This window comes from Protopterus annectens, chromosome 9.part0 (assembly GCF_019279795.1).
Source record: "Protopterus annectens isolate FY-2018-M chromosome 9.part0, PAN1.0, whole genome shotgun sequence".
NCBI lineage: Eukaryota > Metazoa > Chordata > Ceratodontiformes > Protopteridae > Protopterus > Protopterus annectens.
Genome location: NC_056743.1, coordinates 881,089,460 through 881,111,636, shown reverse-complemented (window position 1 = coordinate 881,111,636; position 22,177 = coordinate 881,089,460). Strand labels below are relative to the sequence as shown.

Below are 22,177 nucleotides of genomic sequence, written 5' to 3'. Positions count from 1 at the left end.
GGGATTATCTTAATTAAAGCCTGCTGTAACTCTGGACACAGTGTCTAGTTTGTAGTGCTTTGTGAATGTGTGCACTAATGACCAGCTTGGTGACTTTAATCATACCTCTCAAATGTCCAGATTTTCACCTCATATTTTTGGTCTGTTCCTCATACAATTTATGTTTTTCTGGCAAATCACTGAGGACTGAAGTCACTAAATAATGGCATACATTTCGGTTTCGGAATTCAGAGCCTTAAAAAAATGCATGCTACACAAATCATGTTATTTTTACAATTTTCTAAGCATATAAAAGCAATATCTAAAATCCATTCCTATTTTTGTGCCTTTGTCCTCCCATAATTGTGGGCTTTGTACAGATTTCTTGAGCTAAAAGGTTGAGAGGTAAGGAATAGATCTAGAGTCCACCTCTTCCGAAAATGCCTTAGAAGTAGATACAGCTCTGCTCTGATAGAGTGGGACTTGACATTCTGAGTGGGATTTTTGCCATGATTTAAGTTACAAAATTTAATAGTCTAAACTAGTCATCTATAGCTCATTTCCTTACATGCTAGCTGTCATTTTTCTTGCAATCAAATGCAACAAAAAGTTGGTTAAATTTTCTAAAATTGTCCAGCTAAAATCTTAACCATCTGTGAATGTCTAATGTCTGAAGCATTCTTTCTTCTCTATTTTTGAGTTCAAAGCAGAACACAGGGAGATGAATTTTCTATTTAAATGTGAATTCAGAAACAACCTTTGGCATAAATGAAAGGTTGGTTCTAAGGCTCACCCTGTCTTTACAGATGATAAAAAAAAGTTTGAATAGACATCACAATGTAATTCAGATACCCATCTGTTACAAATCCACTGTGGATAGTGTAGTATGGGTATAGTTAAGCACTACTAAGTCAAAAGCACTCTTCTACCCCAATTCCAACAAATCCTGAAATGTTTCCACTGTTCTCCCAACTGTAGGTCCACCTGTAATTACAGCAACTGACATAACTGTCATTTTAACTATAAATGTCATTACCCGATCACTCTGCGTATCCCTCATCCTCTCCCACCACGCCTGTCTGAGTCTACTACATATTACAAGTATTCATTTTATTCCTCCATTCTTGTGCACCCTATGACCTAATTACCCCTCTATCCATGTACTACTTCACTTACTACTTCAAGTACAGCTTCTGTATCCCCTTGTGCTGTACTTCCTCAGTTAACTAATACCAGCTAATAGCAGGTAAAACAACTACCATCATTAGGCTTGCGTACCTTTTACTATCTCTCCTCAATGTATTTGTCTCACATAACTGACTCCCCTAAAATAGGTACCTTATCAGTTTCTAATTGCTGCCTCCTCATTGCTTCAGCCCTTGCATCTTAACTACTGCCACTGGTCCTCCAACTGCTGGTCTACCAGTAATCACAACAAGTGATGTAACTGTCATTTTAATGTGTTTCTTTAGTCATCTGCAGGCAAATACAAACTTCTTTTGAAGGTGGACTGACTTTATTTATCATTTATGCATGCATGTCTAACCAGTTAGATGAAAGTCATTAGCATGCACCCCATATTATAAAAGTGTCCCCTACTTATATTACTTCCATTGTACACTTATCCTACACCAGTCAGTATAATGCAATAAATAACTGAACATGATAATATGGTTCTTTTGTTATTCGGGTCATGGCTCTCTCTCTATTTCACTATATGTGGCAAATTCTACAAGCTAAGTGCAAATAAAGCTTTTTTTTTCATGTCTCCTCAGTAAAAGGGGCTTTCCTTTGTTTCACTGGAACTTCTTTGTCATAAGATGCAAATGAGAGATAAATAAATACATTAAGCAATGACTGCACTTCATGGTATGCATCTAAAAAAAAAAAAAGAGAGATCAGCAATATCTAAGCAAGCAAAGCCAAATGAAGTAGGTGGTAGAGAAACAAATAAACAGATTAAATAATTAGATGAGTTCAACAATTTTTTAAGTCAGAAATGCAGTTTATTCAAGAAGTAGCAATGTACAAACTAAAAATAGAACAGATGGTGGTAGATCTGTAAGAGAACTGAATCTGTCATAGATGCCCACTAAAGCATAGTCCTTAGAGAGACACGAGACAGATCAGTGAGTTCTCAATTAGTATAGCTTTGTACATCTGCACTTTCAAATAAGCTGATAAGATGGAATGCAAGACACTCTACAAAGATACAGGAGGATCAAAGATCCATGCTGATAATGCAAAGAAGGGAAATTCTGCAAATCAGCTATGTAGTAAAGTAATTCATTCAGTTCAGTCCTGTATGCAACTTACTGTCCAAGGCAAACTGATGTGTCCTTATATTCCATACACTTCTCTGCACCTTGTCCTATATAAATATATATATATATATATATATATATATATATATATACACACACACACATATAATATACCTACCTTCCATATCTTTACCAGAAAGGCTCATCCAGACTCTGCTACACTTTGCTGTGAAGGAAAGGTTAGTTTGCTGTTATCTTTTGTATTTCTGTATTGCCTTTCTATATTTTGAATACTGTAGTTTGTTTTCTTTACCTTGTGTTTTGCTTGCATTCTGTTTAACAGCATATTAAAACTTCAAAAGAGACCACAGCTCTCTCTGTTCTGAGTCGGGCAGAATTTTTCCCCTCCCTCCCACCCATTTAAGTTGTCTTGTTAAATACCACTGTCTTTCTAGTTGCCCACCTCTTATGTTAATCTGACCATATATCTCATTTCTCTCTACTTTCACTGGCTTATGTGAGTAATCACAAAACCATCACTTTTGAAATCCCACCCCTTCAATTATTTAAATTTATTGGCCATCCTACAGTATTTCATAGTACCAAAATACAAAAGTAACCACCCCTTTCAGTCCATCTTGCTGTTTTAAAAATAGTAACTCTCCACTAAACCTTAACTTTTTAAACAGGTAAAACTCAAGTTACCTACTTTCATATCTAACTTCTCTAGTGCACACTGCAGAGTGCATTCTTTTCAATCTTACCTTTAAGCATCCCTGTTACTAGCACTTTCTCTAATACCTAAAAGATCATCTCTACTTGACTCCAAGTAGACTTTTCTCTATCTGTTAAACCTAGCACTTGCTCCTACAGTACTTATTACCTTGATACGGCACTCTTATAGATAGCACCCCAAAAGGCAAACCCCATTTCTCGGTCACTCCGTCCCCGGAATCTCTTTTAAAGTTTTTTGTCTAGTCCTTCTAGCATGTCGAGGGATCAGTTGCTAGTGTCCTCTCCTGCTCAGCTGGTGAACCTGGGAATATTGAGGCAATGTTACAATTGCCTCATGTACACAGACAACCCTCTCCTCCTCCCACAAAACACAAATACATGCGAGAGATGCAACTATACGGCCAAACTGGAGGCTGAGCTCTCTCAACATAGGACTGGCAAGACCAGTCAGGAGGAGAAGGTTACCACACACACTATAGACCCAGTCTCACATAGTACCATCACAACCTCAAATCATACACATAAACACACAAAGACATACTCGGCGGCTCTGATCAAAAATCTACCAAAACAGCAGAGGCCACCAAAGCAGACACCCAAACAACCACCACCTCAGAACACAACACCTGCAACACATAGACCTCACAGTCAGAGTGTCAAACAGTCACAGCCCTTAAGGCCAAACACAATGCCAGACACACTAGTCATTGGTGACTCCATAGTCAGACACACTGACGTCCGCTCACCAGACTGAGTAAGGAGAAGGTCACAGTAAGCTGCCTGTCGGGCGCTAGAATCCGCCACATAACGCAAGCACTCAGGTCTCTCAACAGCAGGTACAAATATGACTCAGTCATTGTCCACGCTGGTGTAAACGACCTGAGACGTACCTCCTTGGACTACATGAAAAGAGACATTGAGGAGCTCTCTGATTATGTAGCCCAGGCAGGTATGACCCTGACCTTGAGCAGTATCCTACCTTCACCAAGAATGATGCCACAATACAGAGATAAGATGATCAGCTTTAACAATTGGCTTAAACTCTGGTGTCATTCAAAGGGGATCCAATGTCTGTCTGCCTGGGATGACATGCTGGACAAGCCACGCTGCCATGAGGGATGGCTTGCACCTGTCACCCTGGGATTCGGATATTGGCAAAGACTCTTGCCACCCCATAGTGCCTTTTTAGGCAAGGCTCAAATTCTAAACCTACCACCCTAGAACACAAAAAGGAAAAAACTAAGGGTAATGCTGCTCAATGCCAGAAGTCTAAATCTCAAAATGCACGCACTCGAGGCCCTTCTCAGTATGGAGAACATCGATAACTGTGCAGTGACAGAAACCTGGTTCAAGGCTCCTGAGAGCACCCCAGCACTATCAGGTTTTACCTCTTATCATGCGTTCCGGCCCCAAAATCCGGACAATACCAAGAAAGGAGGGGGGGTATCCATATTCATCAAAGACACCCACACCTCAAGACTGGTGGCAACGCACGATGCATCGGAGACCATCCAGTTGCAATTAACCATAGGCAAGACTGCTCTGCAAATTGTAGCATGTTACAGGCCACCCTCACAAACTCAGGAACCTCACATGGCCTTCCTGAAAACACTAGAGGGGATAAATGTATCACCAAACACCATCATACTAGGTGACTTCAATTACCCTAATATAGACTGGGAACACTACTCAAGCCCAAACACCCTAGCCCAAAAGTTCCTGGAATTCATAAACTCAAATGCCATGGAACAACTAGTCACCATCCCCACAAGAGGAGAAAACATACTTGATCTCATCATCACGAACATGGGAGCACAATGTTCAACACCGAAGTATACCCCTCACTGGTGAGATCAGATCACAAACTAATCTCGCTGGAGGTCCTCATCCCACCCCCACCTGAAATAAAAAGACCACAGTAAAGAACTTCTCGAAGCCGACTTCACACTTCTAAAGACTAGTGTGGTCTCCTTTAAGGCCCCGAGCCGACGGAAAACAGTACTCAAGCCGCTGAATCACTTACAAATGCCTTCTACCAGCACCTGCAGGACTGCATGGATAAGGCAATCCCAAGCAAAACAAAGACTCTTTGTACCAAAGGCAAGCGTCCACTCTGGTGGACCCCAGCCATAAACAAACTCTACAACAAAAGGAGGAAGCTACTACAAGATAGAGCAAAATCCTTAAAAGGTAAGACACCCTTGATCACTATAAGTAAAAACTAAGAGCTCTCATAAAATCATCCAAAGCAAATTTTGAGAGAAAAATAGCTAAAGACTCAAAAGACAATCATAAGGCCTTCTTTAGCTATGTTAGAAACCTGGGAGGAAACTCCCAGATATGCTCAGAACTAGTTCAAAATGATGTGAAGATTACTGATCCTACAGACATTGCCAACATACTGGCTGACAGGTTCAGTGCAAACTTCTCCCCTCCCCAAAAGGAGAGATATCTATACCAAGCGATTGCAGCCCCCAAACATCTCCAACGCCCAAGTGAGAACTGCTCTCTCCAAAGCAAAAACACAGCATCCATGGGACCTGATGGTGTCCCCGGCTGTTGCTCCACGAACTCAACGAGGAATTAAACCCACAGCTAGGACAGCTGTTTAATCATAGTCTTACCTCTGGATACGCACCCAGGAGTGGCGCACTGCAACTGTGGTCCCACTTCACAAAGGCGGTGCCTCCACCGACCCTGGAAATTACCGCCCATTAGCTTGACAAGCCTTATCTGCAAAGCCATGGAGAGGATCATAATGGACCTCATAAATAAAGACATAGGAATTTGCAGACTTTGGATCCATCCCAGTTTGGCTTTGTCAAAGGCAGATCATGCCTTCTAAACTTGGTTGACTTTTTCGAAACAGTCACCAAAGCCATTGATGAGGGAAAGGCAGTCCATACGGCCTACCTCGATCTGGCGAAGGCCTTTGATACAATACCCCACTCGGGTATCATTGAAAAACTCATCAGCTTAAATGTTAACCCATACATCACAAGATGGGTTGCAAACTGGCTGAGTGACAGAACCCACAGGGTCAGAGTTGCTGGCACCATATCAGACTCAAAGCCTGTCACAAGTGGTGTACCACAGGGCTCAGTCCTGGGCCCACTCTTGTTTGGCATCTACTTTTCCAGTACAAGCAAACACAGGAGGGTTATGGCTGACAAAGTTTGCAGATGACTGCAAACTGGGCCATAGTAGAAAACACATCTGACACAGATATCCTTCAGAAGGGTCACACAGAAACGGATAACTGGTGCCAGAGCCATGGCCTAAAGTTAAATGCCAAAAAATGCATAGTCATACCCTTCGGGAAAAACAAGGTTACCCCTAGCTACCAAATAGGTGGCAATCCACTGAGTACAGAAGAAGTTATCAGGGACCTGGGGACCCAGGTTGATAGTAGTCTGTCATTCGACACCCATGTAGCTAAAGTAGTTAGGAAGACCTTCTACATTGCCCACCTTATCATGAAGGGATTCTCATCTAGATCAAGGGAGGTCATAGTCTCCCTATATTCATCACTCATCAGACCAATGATTGAGTACAATGCCCCATTCGAATGTATCTGACCCGACACTTGCAGCAGCTGGAGAGGCCACAAAAGTTCCTCACCAAAAGGATAAAGGGTCTCAAACATCTGTCCTATGCTGCCCGACTGAAAGAACTCCAGCTCTATTCAGTTGCTTACCGCTTGCTCAGAGGTGACCTTTGCCTAACATACAAGGCCATGTCAAACCCAGATTTGATGAATATGCTTCACCTCAAAAATCTAGATCCGTCAGAGCCACAAGGGCGGAGACTTAAACCTCGACACGGCTATTAATAGGACGTGCTGGAGGGATAGATTCATCACCCAAAGACTCCCTATGCTGTGGAATAAAATCCTGGTATATGTGAGGCAGAGCACCTCGCTGGCCTTGTTCAAGAGAAATCTTGACCAATGGATGGGAGATCGCAGATATACCCCAGGGATTACCTCAGTGTCACTGCTCAACAGAGGCACAGCAAAATAATGGGTATAGTTCCCCATACTAAAGGGGTGGCGTAAGCCACAAAACTATGGGCTAGGCTTGTAAATGCCCTCGGGCAGATAGCCTAGTATGAACCTATGAACCTATGAACCTATATATATATATATATATATATATATATATATATATATATATATATTTTTTTTTTAACATTTGTTGACCGGGAAAGTCCGACTAGGTTCCACAGATCCTGTTTTCAGCGGAGGCCCAGGAAGAAATGCTCCAGAAGCATGTTTTTAGATATATATATATATATATATATATATATATATATATATATATATATATATATATTGTTCATAGGTTCATAGGATGGTACTAGGCTATCAGCCCTAGGGCCTACAGAAGCCTAGCCATAACAATTCCCTGACTATTTCTAACCACACTATTTACTTCCTGGACCCTGACTTGCAGGGCGAATGATGTGATCCCAGGGGTGAATTTCTTTTCTCCCATCCAATCGTCAAGGTTCCTTTTGAAGAGGGTGAAAGAGGCGCTCTGCCTGACATGTATGGGCAGTCTATTCCAGAGTCTGGGGAGTCTCTGGGTCAGGAACTTATCCCTCCAGCATGTTTTGTTTATTGTGATGACAAGGTTTAGATCCCTGGACCATCTGGTTCTGAGGAATTGGGATTTCTTTAAGTGTAGCATGTCCAAAAGCTCTGGGTTTGACATGGCCTTGTATGTTAAGCAGAGATCGTCTCTGAGTAGACGATATGTGACAGAGTATAGCTGGAGTTTTTTAAGGCGGTCAGCATAGGGCATCTGCTTTAGGCCTGAGATTCTTTTAGTGAGGTATTTCTGTGGCCTTTTCAGTTGTTGCAGGTGTCTTGAGAGGTACATACCAAATGGAGTGTTGTATTCTATAATGGGTCTAAAGAGGGATGAGTACAGTGGGACAATGACCTCCTTTTTTCTGGATGAAAAGCCCTTAGTGATGATCTGTGCCACATAGAAGGATTTCCTCACTGATGTGGTGATGTGGTTATCGAAGGTGAGACCACTGTCCACCTGTGTCACTAAGTCTCTTATCACACTTTCGGTGTTTAGTGTACTTCCGCCTATGTGGTAATTCAAGGGTACATGTTTTTTCCCAAAGGGGATAACTATACACTTCTTGGTATTGAGCTTGAGCCCATGGCTCTGGCTCCAAGTATCTGTTTCTGTAAGGCCCTTTTGTGGAGTATCCACATCATTTGGAGATAAAATAATGGCTCCCAGTTTGCAGTCATCTGCAAACTTTGTTAGCTAGAGTCCCTTAGTATTGGTCTGTACTTCACAGAAGTAGATGCCAAACAAGAGTGGTCCCAGGACTGAACCCTGAGGTACTCCACTTGTCACTTGTCTGGAGCTGGATTTGGAGTCAGCTACTTTTACAATTTGGGTTTTGTCAGTAAGCCAGTTGGCAACCCATTGAGTGACGTAGGGATTAATGCCCAGCTTAGTAAGTTTATCTATGATTCCAGAGTGGGGGATGGTGTCAAAGGCCTTGGCAAGGTCCAATAGGCTGTGTGGACTGCCTTACCCTCATCCACGGCTCTGGAGACTGATTCGAAAAAGTCAATCAGGTTCAGGAGACAAGATCGGCCCTTCACAAACCCAAACTGGGTGGGGTCCAGTGTTTGAAGCTTGCCAATGTCTTTGTTTATAAATTCCATGATAATACATTCCATGGCCATGCAGAGTAGGCTCATCAGACTGATGAGGCGGTAGTTCCCAGGATCCAAGGTGGATCCCCCTTGTGGAGTGGGATAACTGTAGCTGTGAGACATTCAGTGGGCATGAAGCCTGAGGCGAGGCTATGATTAAACATAACACTTAGGTGAGGTGCCAGTTCATTTTGTAGTTCATGTAGTACACAGCCCGGGATGTCATCTAGTCCCATGGATGCTGTAATCTTAGCTTTGGAGAGTGCATTTTTTACCTGTGTGGCCGTTATTACCGGAATTTGTCAATCTTCCGGTATTGAGATGGGCCATTTAGGGGATGAGAGGGGGTGAAGTTGGCACTGAATCAATCTGCCAGGATATTGGCAATATCCTTGGGATCAGTATATTTAATGTCATTCTGTTGTAGCTCAGAGCAGATCTGAGCATTGCCATTTAGATTCTTGACATATTTATAAAATGCCTTGTGGTTGTCTTTGGGATCTTTGGCAATTTTATTTTTGCAACTAGCTTTGGAGGATTTTATGAGGGATCTCAGCTTCTTAATGAGGCTGGTAAGGGAGTTTTTTGCATCCTGGGATTTTCCTCTTTACTGCAATAGTTTCTTAATTTTGTTGTAAAGTTTGTTTATGGCAAGGGACCACCAGATTGGCTTCATTTTTTTGGAGGAGAGCATCTTGGTTCTATTTGAGATGGTACGATTCATGCATGAGTGGATGTGCTCGTACAGTGCATTAGGAGTGTTGTGTAGGAGGACTAATAATGTGGGGAACATTTGTAGCATCCTCACACTATCTGCCACATTCTACAAGAAAAGTCAGTGTGCCTATTCCTGTACTGCACATTAACTTGTGTAACACCACCATGCAACAGCCCTCCTCAGAGTAAAGGATCTTGTGATCCATAGTACCAACCATAATCTAATAGTACAGCAAAATCAGCTCAGAAGCTTCAGGAAACAAATGGTTATTTGGAGTACTTCAAAGTCAAAACCTGGCATAATGACTACATACTGATTAGCTCCATCAGAAATATATTAAAATAGCCACAAATGTCAGCATTAAACATGTATTAAATCACATAAACAAATCAATAGCCTGTTGGGAGATCCAAGCCACGTGGAAAGAAGCATTCATTTTTGCCCTTCTTAATGGTGGCCTAAATAAAATGTGAGAACTACACACCTACATCATTATTTAGTTATTTTGTTTTAATTCTGGAAAGAGGTTTTCCTTAGGCAGATCAGCAGTTACCTAGAACAAGACAGACTGATCAGTGATGTTCACTACAGGTTACAAATGGGGTATGATGCAACAGCATTTACTAAAATCACTAATCTTGTCCTTTCCATATAGCCACGGTGGTGCAGCGGTAGTGTTGTTGCCTCACAGCAAGAGGTTCTCCCATTCGATTCTCAGCTGGAGGGCCTTTTGTGTGGAGTCTGCATGTCCTCCCTGCGGTTGAGTGGCATTCAAAAGACATGCGTAGAATGGGCATGCCTTCACTGAAGGTTGGGCGTCCAGCTGGCACCTCAGCACCCATAAAAAAATCTACTGCCAATCATTAGAGGACCGAAGTTCCACTGTGGTGACCCCTAACCAGGAAAAGCTGAAAGAAGAACACTGATCTTGTCCTTTCCAACCTCAACAAAAGTAAACACCTTACCCCCTTCTTCACAAATCTGCTACAATACTTCCAACACTGCTGCTAACACACCCTACTCTTCCCTGACATGTTTTTAAATCACTCTGAAATGCTTAAATTTCAGACATAGTGCAGTGTGTATGTTTGGTGAAAGTGTTTTTAAATCTGCATATCTACCTCTGCTACAAATGTTTATGGCATGCTATCTAGTACAATATTAATTAAACATCTTCTCTAAATAATATTGTAAATAACTGACGCTTTTCACAATTTCATAACCTTCCTCTGACTCCTTAAAACATTAAAAAAATCTTGAGTTCAGCAGCATGTTGCTTCACAGCAAGAAATGCAAAAATTATCCTCCAATTGATCCAACTGTGTTTTACACAAAACTTCATTTAGCAATGTCAAGAAGGCTGCTTGACTGTAACAATGCCACATTTGCACAACAAGCACACATATCTGATCAAAAGCAATGGTCTGAGGGCGTACATAATCATTTAATTGTTGGTGAAAAAGAAATTAGGGGCATCTGCAGAAAACTCAGCTATCAGAAAGAGACACAATTTATGGATTCCCTCATACTTTATCATTTATCATTTACATGTATCATTTAAATCATTTGATGATTTACCTCATCGGAAAACAGTCATCAATTGAGTGCAATGGTGGATTTTTGCAAATGAATCTAATTGTTACTCCAATGAGAGCCTTGTTGCTTACAAGTACTCTCTCCACCCTCCAATCACACACTTCAGTCCTGCGAGATAAGTTAATTTGTGGCTGTTACGAGGATGACAATCAGCCACTGACACTTAAAGCAAAGAATGAATTAGGAAGACTTCATTTGATGAAAGCATGCAAAAAGTTTGGAATTTTCTTTAACACTCAATCAACTTAAGCATCAATTGCTTTGTGGGACTACATAACTTTTTTGTAGAATGTAGAGCTCGTTATTAACTTGCAGTTGATATTCTTCGATTTTGGAAATTCTGTCAAGGACAATATTATGCAGTACAAATTACAATACACTTGATGATTTGTCAATTTCAAATATCAAACGTTATGTGATATATTGAATATTGACATATTTGGAACCCCATGATGAATAAACAATGTAACAGGGACAGGTGACTCTATCTGCACATGGATAATGCAGGTAAAATTTAAGATTATTTATTATGCACTATCATCCTTAATAATTTGCCGTGAGAAGTGACTTCAATTGTTGTGTTATTAATAGAGAAGATTTTATTTATTTATTTTTTCATGAAAGAGGATTTGGAAAAAAAAGAAGTCCTGTTTTTTTTATTTGGGGGGGGGGGGTGGAGTTGACTCAAACACAATGTATGCTTACCACTATCTTTTTGTTTACACAGAAAAAGCACTGCTTGTCGCCATGTTTTTTTAGGTGGCTCTTTTAATCTACTGCACAGATCACTAATTGTTGTTGTAATTAACTCCAGTTAAGTTCAATATAGCCTTTAAGTATTGATTTTCCTTTTGCCACAGTTGTGTGACTGCAAAGTTAGCATATACAAGTAAGGATATGCTGGGAGTAAGTACTTCAGTTGTCTATGCAGCATTGTAAAGAAGCTGTTAAATGTTAGGTTGTCCTTTGGTTGCTCAATGGTATTTGTTTCAGTATATTGTTTTTTTTTTTTTTTTGGTACTGTGGATGTCAGGAATTTGTGACATTGGTACTTTAAGATATATATATATACATATATATATATATATATATATATATATATATATATATATATATATATGTATATATATATATATATATATATATATATATATATATATATATACCCACCAGACTAAAATCCATGAACTAAAGACAACACATAACCCTTCTAATTTCAACCCTCAGTCTTTCAGTGATAGATTACAGGCTATGAACTGGTCCCCATTAAAATCCCTACCCCTACATGAAGCCATTAACCATTTCAACTCAGTATTTCTGAACACACTTAAAAATCTTGCTTTGCTGCATACAAAAAGAGTCAAATCAAGTCATGCTCCTTGACTTATTAAACAACCCAAACATCTAATGAAGGGAAGGGACATACCTTGGAAACAATGGCAGAAAAGTAAAACAAGTAAACACCTTCTAACCTTCAGGCAACTTTATAACATAAAACAAACAGCAACAATATCAATACTATGTTCACATTCAACCTAACCATAAGCACAATCCTCCCAAAAAAAATTGGTCTTCTACCAACTATCTACAGAATCTGGGCCGCAAAACAAGACCCTGATCTCTCTCCTAACAACTCACCCCAACAAAATGTAATACTTACTTTATAGATTGCATATCCTCCTTAAGTATAAATTTAAAAACTTCATTGAAATGCTGATCCAAAACTACTTCAATCTCTCCATACACCATCACTCTCACAACCTATCCTAAACAGTCTCCACTCAACCAAATTCCACACACCACTTCCCCTAACTCATCCCAAGCTATATCTCCTCAGCCTCCTTTACCCTCAAAACAGTCCCCACTTCCATGATGAAAAGTTACTTCTTAAACTGTCTTCCTCTGCACCTGACAGCCTTCCTCCAGAATATCTTGAACTAGCTTCTCATGCCATAGCCTATCCAGCTGGTGTTCTCATAAACAGATCCATACTTGAACCCCATATTGTTCCATGTGGAAAAAGGCTCATATCATCTATTTCCACAAATGCAGAAGCAGAAATGAACTTGATAACTTCTGCACAATGGTAATAGTGCCCCCTACCCCTCTAAGCTACTAAAATGAATCCACACCCAGCTGCTCCACCGTATCCTACAAAATCAGCTGTTAACCCCTAGGCAGCATACTTTCAGACCTGGTCATAGTACAACTTTTACCCTTCTATCTTTCATCGTCACCATAAAAAGGGCAAGATAGTCTTTGCAGTATTCCTCGACCTGTCTAAAGCTTCTGACATTGTCTCTCACTCAGTACTCTTGTAACAATTATCTGGGACTGGAACAGAACCTTATAAAATGAAAATATATTTCTATAATCTGTGATGGAGGAATTGTCACTTTATGTGTGAGAAACTGTTTTTAGTGTGATAAAAATGAATTGAGTATATGAAAACTTCTATTAAGGCTCATCTGAATTGTGCTTCTGTTCGTAAGTACTGAATTGTTTGTTTGGAAAAACAATAGAAAAGTGTGCCAGAATGCAATAACCTGAATTATGAAAGTGTCTGCACTCTTAAACTGCTTTCTTCATGGAAGAAGTGTTTATAAAAACTGTGTATCCTAATTTATTGCTACTCGCTCTGCTGAAGAAAAGTATTTTTATTCAATTAAAAATATCATCTAAAAAGTAGAAGAGAGATCAGCAACAACACAAAGAAACAGAAAGGACCAATAAGTTTCCATAATCAAAACAGCCAATGAGAATACTTTTTACCAGCATATGAAGAAACAATACAACCTTTAAGAAGATCACTATGATTGGTAAACAGGGAGAACAAGAGTTTTCATTTAGCTCTGGAGGGCAGTATACATCAATCAGAAATGACAAGGTTTTTTTGGGAGGCGCAGTACCAGCAGAGAATACTACTAACATGGAAACATTCATATTCACACAACCAAAGCAGATCAGTCACATCAGAGGGAGGGGTCAGAGAAGCAGATGGATTTACATAAAGAGAAACCAGCTAGTTACAAACTTGAGAGAGACTATTTAACATCCAGTTAGTTAATGATTTTAAAACATGGCTTGTCTTTTGTTCCAGCAAAAAGGACACATACTCTGAGAACTGTCAAGAATTTGAAACTGTTTACTCTGAATTGAAATCTGAATTGCTTATTAAAAGACCTTCCAGGGCGAATTTATATTAATGCACAAAGAAGAAAAAAATATGTTCAATCCACCATTAGCTCCTGTTTTACCAGCTTTTGAGACTATATGTAAGAGACATGTTTCACCTATCCATGTTCACAGTCATATCTGACTCATGTAGTGACACTGGAAAAAAGTCACCACCATCCACAGAGTTTAGCAGGCAAGTAAGGAAAATGAAGTAAATTGCCAAGTCTTTCTTCCATATCACACAAACACACACAAATATACACACCACTTGCACTGCTCAGAAAATTTGGGGTCACCAATCAGATTACCGCATTAGGGGATGGTACAAAACTGGAGTACCTTTAGAAAACCAAGTAAATATGGGGAGGACATGCAGACTTAACACAGAAGGCACTCCAATCAAAAATCAAACTCCACAACCTCTTACAGTAGGGTGACAATGTTACTCATTGTGCCACTATGTCACCAAACAGACATATTAGGTCTGTTGTATATGAAGCACACTGCAAGCATTTTTGTACATTGACAGCAAAGGAGGGTTCTGCTTTAAATGAACTGGCAGGAAAGGTCTTTGTTACATGAGAGCAGACAAAGGAGGTACTTAGCAGTCATTAAAGACTCTACTTACTAAGGCAAAGTTGTGAATATGTTTATTACAAAATAATGACATTTCATTTCAAGTGCATAACTTTTTAATTGCTGAAAATCTTAGAATGTGTGTTTTTCTCTGGCATACCCAAATAACATAAGTTTCCACTTAACTCACCACTAAGGACCATTAGGCCCATTGCTAGTGCAGTGAGCTGCAAAAAACAAACCCTTTCTTTATATGTACACAAAACGTTTAATCCATTAATACAAATTTGTACAACCTATATAAGAAGTTTATTTTATTTGTTTTGCTAAAACACTTATTAATAGAAGTAGCAAACTCAGTCTGCCTCACATGAATGAGGAGCTGCTAGTAAACAGTTACTTGTGCTTTTGCTGTAAGCAGGCAAAAAGCATTATGTTCTGAACTAGACGGTTTCAAATATTTTAGACAAATAAATAACAAAGTACTGCAAAACTAATGATAACAGTGTTGTAGCTGTAAAAGGCACAACAGCCTGCAGGATGATAAAATCTAAAAGTGTGGCTATGAAAAAACACAGTTCAGTCGCAATACGAAGAAGGGGTGAATATTCAGTTTGTTACATTATCAACAGCAATTTCATTTATTGCAAGAGAATTTTCAATGATCAAGTAGTCTCTCAATATACTAAAATGTTGTCTTTTAAGCAGAATATTTACCTTACTTAAGACCACACCCTGTTTCAGTGGATGTACAGGTAGTGGGACAGACACCTTTAACTTTCCCTGTGGACATTGTCCGTGTAACCCTCTAGGATGCAGCCAGCTAATCATGGACAGGCTGTCCTGGGCCTACCCCCCCCCCTCTGCTGAAGATTGCACCAGTGTTTTTATGCTGTGGACGGTTAAGTAGCATGGTGGATGCTCCTGAACTTCATATAGAAGACGTTTAAACCAAAGCTGGAGTTACTTTTAAGAAAGGGCAGGTCTGTATGGGAAAGCATAAGATTTCTCCCCAAGCAGGCAGGAAGACGTCCATGGGAACCAGATGGAGTTAGCTGAATAAAGAGTACAAATTCATTAGTGCTGCTTGAATACAGCAGATTCCTGAAGGACAGGGTTAGAAGCAATCTCCAGGGGCTGGAAATGAACCCTGTGAGCTGAAATTCATTTCTACAACCTGGATTGGAGAAAGTGTTAAGCTGTGTTTAAGAAGCTGCTCTCCTGGTTGAGGAAAGTGACTTGTCTATGTGATAACCACCCTCAAGGAGACTTGAATGAAGTGTGCTTTCTGTCTTGTTTGGAAAAACAATAGAAAACTGCTCCAGAAAGCAGCAGCCTAAGCTATGTATGTGTATGTACATTTGCTACTTAGACTGTTTACTTCCAGGAAGAGCTATTTATAAGAACTGTGTATCCTGATTTATGTCATTCCCCAAGCTGAATAATACTATCTTTCTGTTTTGCCCCTATAAATAAACCTGAGCTTTGAAATCTACAAAACTGGTTTTCAGATTGGTTTTCGACCATATGCTGGGTGAAGATTTTATATATATATATATATATATATATATATATATATATATATATATATATATATATATATGTGTATATATATATATATATATATATATATATATATATATATATGTATATATATATATATATATATATACATACTTATAGTTTTTTATATATAAAAACACACACACACACATTTTTTACAGTGCTTTACTTTTGCTTGCCTTTTCTTATTCATCCTAAAATTCCGTCTACATATCCTGACATCACAGGTTCTCCAACTAAACAAGTAGAACATATCATACTGCATTCAGCTCAGCCATCAAGCCTTTGAAACTCTGACTAAAGGAGCCAAGAAATCTAGAGGGCCTGGAAAACATGAATATGTTTAACTAGAAGAAGTTCTTGCCAACTCTCTTGTGTGCTTGCATTCCTACCTGCACTTGGATGACTTGAGGTCAAGGCAAGATGCTGAGTCAAATCACTCCAGTCTTATTAATGATGGCAAGCCTGCCATATTGTCTTGTCTTGTCTTCGGTGTAACTCATTTTGAAATGCAGAGAATTGTTTTAGCTTTCTTTCAATTCCTTATGGCTCCTCCTATTTACCTTCCTGAAGAGGTAAGAGGCACAGTGTTTGGCATGAAGCCATATGTCAAACCTCGAATCAGTGCTGTCTGCAGAGAAAGTGTGCATCACGCTGTATCTAAACAAGTCCAAGCATTCTTCTCCTAAATGAAATACTACCTCAACAATGCGGTTTGTTCTGACCTGCTGCTACATGGTATTCTACAGCTTCTGCATAAACAGTGGGCACTCAAACAGTACTGTAATTTGTCACTATAGAAATGAACTCAGGCATTACTGCAGACCATACTCATCACAGAACAAACAACATTTCCCTTGTTGCACAAAATAAATAAATAAATAAATACAGCTCAGTGAACAGCAGCACAACACTTAAGAAATTGCCCACATTTGCAAATGTGTCCTAGTCTACATTTAAGTTAGGATTTATCTGACTGCTCCCCAAGCTTTGTAACACAAAATTCCCATCACACAGCATTCTTCACTTTGCACAAACTGTGCTGACATCATAGTTTACGTGGGTGGCATTAAGCACTGGCCACAGAAGGAAAAGCCTTCCCTACAATTAATATAGCACCATACTGGGCTCCTGCCTTCTACTATCTACCTTGCAATGAAGACTGAAGAGGTGCGCAGGAACATGTGTGCTTGATGGGCACCAAAAGGAGATGTAAGAAAATGTTTTCAGGCACAACTATGGAAAATACTTATCATGGTTTTCAAAATACCCTGATACTTTTATTTACATATTAACATGTTAATGTATTTGTGCCTGCAGTTCTAACTCTTGATTCTTTAGCTTTAGGGCAGTTTGAAAAAGGAAGCTATTCACCTCTTCCCTAATTCATAAACTTGCAGTTGCAGAAATGTTTGTCAAGTTGTAAATAGAAAATGTTATTCTGTCCACTAAGTAAGAAGCAAGAAATGAAGGTAATGCTGAAAAGAATTATCTTATTATTGCCTCTACTGTAGGTAACAAAGACAAGCCAGAAACAAGTGGAGAATATATTTAAAATGTAACAGCACATTATACTACTACTGTATATTTATATCAACTCAGCTATCATCTAGGCATCCATTTCACCTTTGGATACGTAAAAGTGTGTTCATATTTTGTATGGGCCATTATACACAGATAGAAACACATATGAAGAAAAAACAGTCAAAGGTACATGCTAACATACAGAAAAGCAAGTTGAAATTTATCAGTAACAGAATGACAGAAACTTTATAATTAATTTATAATTAATTTATATTAACTTTATAACTGAAACCTGGTTCAAGGCTGACCACACCACAAAAGGAGGGTGTATCCATATTCATCAAATTGTAGCATGCTACAGGCCACCCTCTCAAACTCAGGAACCCCACACAGCCTTTCTGAAGACACTGGAGGGTATAAATGTATCTCCAAACACCATCATATTGGGTGACTTCAACTAAATATAGACTGGGAACATTACTCAAGCCCTAACTTTCTAATTCCTGGAGTTCATAAATTCAAATGCCATGGAACAGCTAGTCACTGTTGAAAATATACTAGATCTCATTATCACAAACATGGGGACAAAATGCTTATCCCTCATTGGTGAGATCTGATCATAAACTAATCTCACTACACTACTCAAGACTGGTGTGGTACCCTTCAAGGCCCCTGAGCCAGTGGAAACCAGCCCTTACAAATGCCTTCTATGAACACCTCCAGGACTGCATGGATCAGGCAATCCCAAATAAAACCAAGACTCTTTCCCAGTCTGGTGGACCCCAGCCATTAACAAACTTTACAATAAGAGGAGAAAGCTATTACATGATAGAACAAAATCCATAAGTCACCCTGATCATTATTGGTAAAAATACGAGCACTCATAAAATCAAGTAAGGCCAATTTTGAGAGAAAGATTGCCATGGATTCAAAGGAGAATCATAAGGCCTTTTTCAGCTATGTTAGGAAGCTGGGTGGAAACTCCCAGATATGCTCAGAATTAGTCCAAAATGATACAAAAATCACTGAACCCACAGACATTGCCAACATACTGGCAGACAGGTTCAGTGCAAACTTCACCCCTCCCCTAAAGGAGAGATAACTATCCCAGTGGAGTGTAGCCTCCCAGACATCTCAAATGCTGCTCTCTCTAAAGCTAAAAACACAGCATCAATGGGACGGATGGTGTCCCCTAAATGAGGAATTAAACCCGCACATAAGGCAGCTGTTTAATCTCAGCCTTACCACAGGATCGTGCCCAGTCCCACTCCACAAAGGCGGTGCCTCTACGGACCCTGGTATTACCGCCCCCCCATTAACAAGTCTAGTCTGCAAAGCTATGGAGAGGATCATAATGGAGCTCATAAACAAAGATATAGGGGACTTGCAGTCATTGGACCCGACCCAGTTTAGGAAGATCATGCCTTTTGAACTTGGTGACTTCTTGAAACAGTCACCAAGGCCATTGATGAGGAAAGGCAGTCCATACAGCCTACCTTGACCTTGCAAAGGCTCACAATACCCCGGGTATTGTAGAAAAACTACCAGCTTAAATGTAAACCCATATGTCACAAGATGGGTTGCAAACTGAACAGAACCCACAGGGTTAGAGTTGCTGGCGCTATGTCAGACTCCAAGCCGGTCACAAGTGGTGTCCCACAGTCCTTGGCCCCTATTGTTCGGCATCTACTTCTCAGAAGTACAGGCCAACATGGGAGGACTTTGGCTGACAAAGTCTGCAGATGACTGCAAACTCCATAGTGGAAAGTGCATCGGACACGGATATCCTTCAGAAGGGACTCACGGAAACAGATAGCTGGTGCCAGAGCCATGGCCTGAAGTTAAGCGCCAAAAATGTATATTCATGTGGCAATCCACTAAGCACAGAAGAGGTTATCAGGGACCTGGGGACCCAGGTTGACAGTGGCCTTTCTTTTGACACTCACGTTGCTAAAGTGGTTAGAAAGACCTTCTACATTGCCCACCTGATCATGAAGGGATTCACATCCAGATCTAGTGAGGTCATTGTTCCCTGTACTCTTCACTTATCAGACCAATGATTGACATCTGCAGCAATTAGAGAGACCCCAAAAGTTCCTCACCAAAAGGATAAAGGGACTCCAAAATCTGTCATATGCTGCCAGATTGAAGAAACTCCAGCTCTATTCTCTGCTCAGAGGTGACATGTGCCTGACATACAAGGCCATGTCCAACCCGGAATTAATGGACATGCTCCACCTCAAAAATCCAGATCCACCAAAACCACAAGAGCAAGCGACTTAAACCTTAGGATATAAATAGGACGTGCTGGAGGGATAGATTTATCACTCAGAGACTCCCTATGCTGTGGAATAGAGTCCCAGTCCATGTGAGGCAGAGCACCTCGCTAGCTCTGTTCAAGAGAAATCTTGACCTGTGGATGGGAGATGAATCATCTCTGTGTCACTGCTGGACAGAGGCACAGCAAACTAATGGGCACAGTATTTTTTCATATAAGCTTATAAATGCCTTAGGGGAGATAGCCTAGTATAAACCTATGAACCTATAAGATATAGGATTTTAATATACATTTAAGAAGAGTAAGGCATGAGGTTAAAAACCTTCATATCTTTATACATGAATGAATTTAAATGTGGTATACACTCTAGAGTGGCTTATTGTACTCATGAAATGGCCTGCTGGATACCAACATGCCAGCAAAGAGGTTTAGTTTTCAACGAGAGAAGAAAAAGCTGTTGGGGGGGAAATATACTTATATACCTAGGCTGATTTAATATGTTGATAATGTCAATTTAATATGGTCCTGATCTCATTTTGTGAGATCCTGTTTATATGCTCAGTACCAGAAATCCATGCTCATGAAACAGATTTGGGTTACTGCAGGGCAAGATGAAAAGAAGGATGGAATATTATAGCACACACTTGCATGCGCATACATGCATATAAACACATGCACATACAATTTAATGCTCATTTGGCAAGCCTTTTTTATCTTATTCAAATAACTTAATATGTGTAAATAACATGAGTCTGGTAAATTTTCCAAAAATCACATCACCCGATGTAGCTTCATCAAGTTCATCTAGATGTAAAGTACAAAAATCAAAGATCAATTAACTGAAGAATAAATTCAATGAAAATGCACAACATACTACAACATACATAGTTTAAATGGGTGACAATCGAAGTCTGGAGGCTGAACTGCGACAATGTCAAACCCGACATTGTCAAAGTACGAATCTCTCCCCCATCTTGACCCATGTTAAAGCCCATTCCGAGATTTACGGCAAGTAGGAATTCGACATTGTTGGTTTTGCTGAAAGGGGTCGATGATCCCATCATTCGATGGGGTCAGGTTCGACCTTCTGATGGTAAACCATTTAAATACTATAATGTACTACCCCATGTAAGACACAGCACATCATATACCCTCTAAGTGTAACACTAAACCTTAAATGGGACTGCGCTTAACCTCAAAGTCACTGACTTATGCATATACTACAAAAAGGCATTCATCCACTTGGGTCTACATTCAGTATGATACTCAGCCACACTGCATTTGACCAAATGGTCTTGTTGCAAAGACTTTTAATAACACTGCCCTTAACCTAGTGACCATCTCCCAGTGGCGTAACAATGTCTTCAATGCCACAGTCAGATATTATCAGTAATCAAAAAGGAACACTACATCTCCCAGATGAAGCAGTTTAAAGCTTTGACCCTTTAGTTTTGCAAATTTAGTTCTCAGAAAAGCTTACCTTTAAGTTGCTGGGTCTGTTACTAAAATCAAACTTGTGCAGCATGTTTGGAGGGACAGATAAACTCAGTGAGGACTGTGCCTTGCCAACTTCTTTGTCCACTTCCTTGTCAGCTTCTTCATATGGGTTCTGAGGGAGAATGCTAGAGCTTTTACTCCTTGAGATAGGACTAGGACAAGCGGGTGAAATATAAGAGATCACCCCTTGACCTTCATCCTTGCTGTTAAGGTTCAAGTATGATCTATATCCCATCAGCCGAGACTTTGGAGGTGCCTTGGTCAAGTCCTCTAGTGATCTGCATGCAGCCATAGGGCCTAAATAAAAAAAAAGAAAGTAAATTACTAACAGAGATAAGAAGCTAGAAGTTTCTAAGGTGCGTTTCTGACAATGCTTGACCATTGGTATTCATCTATCTTTACATCCGGCATGCTCTAAATATATATGCATACTCTTATCTCACATCTTTCACAAATCACCCATCGGTGATTTGCATACAAACCTTTATGCCTCAGCTCATTTATAATATTAATAACTGTATTTTTCTTATTTTAGTTCATATGAGTTTAGGTATGCAAATTTATTAATGTATTTTAATGTC

At 39.8% G+C, this 22,177-nt stretch overlaps 1 protein-coding gene across 3 annotated transcripts in view; it reads right to left on the bottom strand.

Annotated features, from left to right (window-relative positions):
* ARHGAP9 (Rho GTPase activating protein 9) overlaps positions 1-22,177 on the bottom strand; it is a 1,328,608-nt gene that overhangs the window by 969,141 nt on the left and 337,290 nt on the right. For all 3 annotated transcript variants that reach the window (XM_044083613.1, XM_044083614.1, XM_044083615.1), the window contains one exon: positions 21,580-21,893. In XM_044083613.1, coding sequence (XP_043939548.1) covers positions 21,580-21,893 — 314 coding nt within the window. The remainder of the gene's footprint in view (positions 1-21,579; positions 21,894-22,177) is intronic.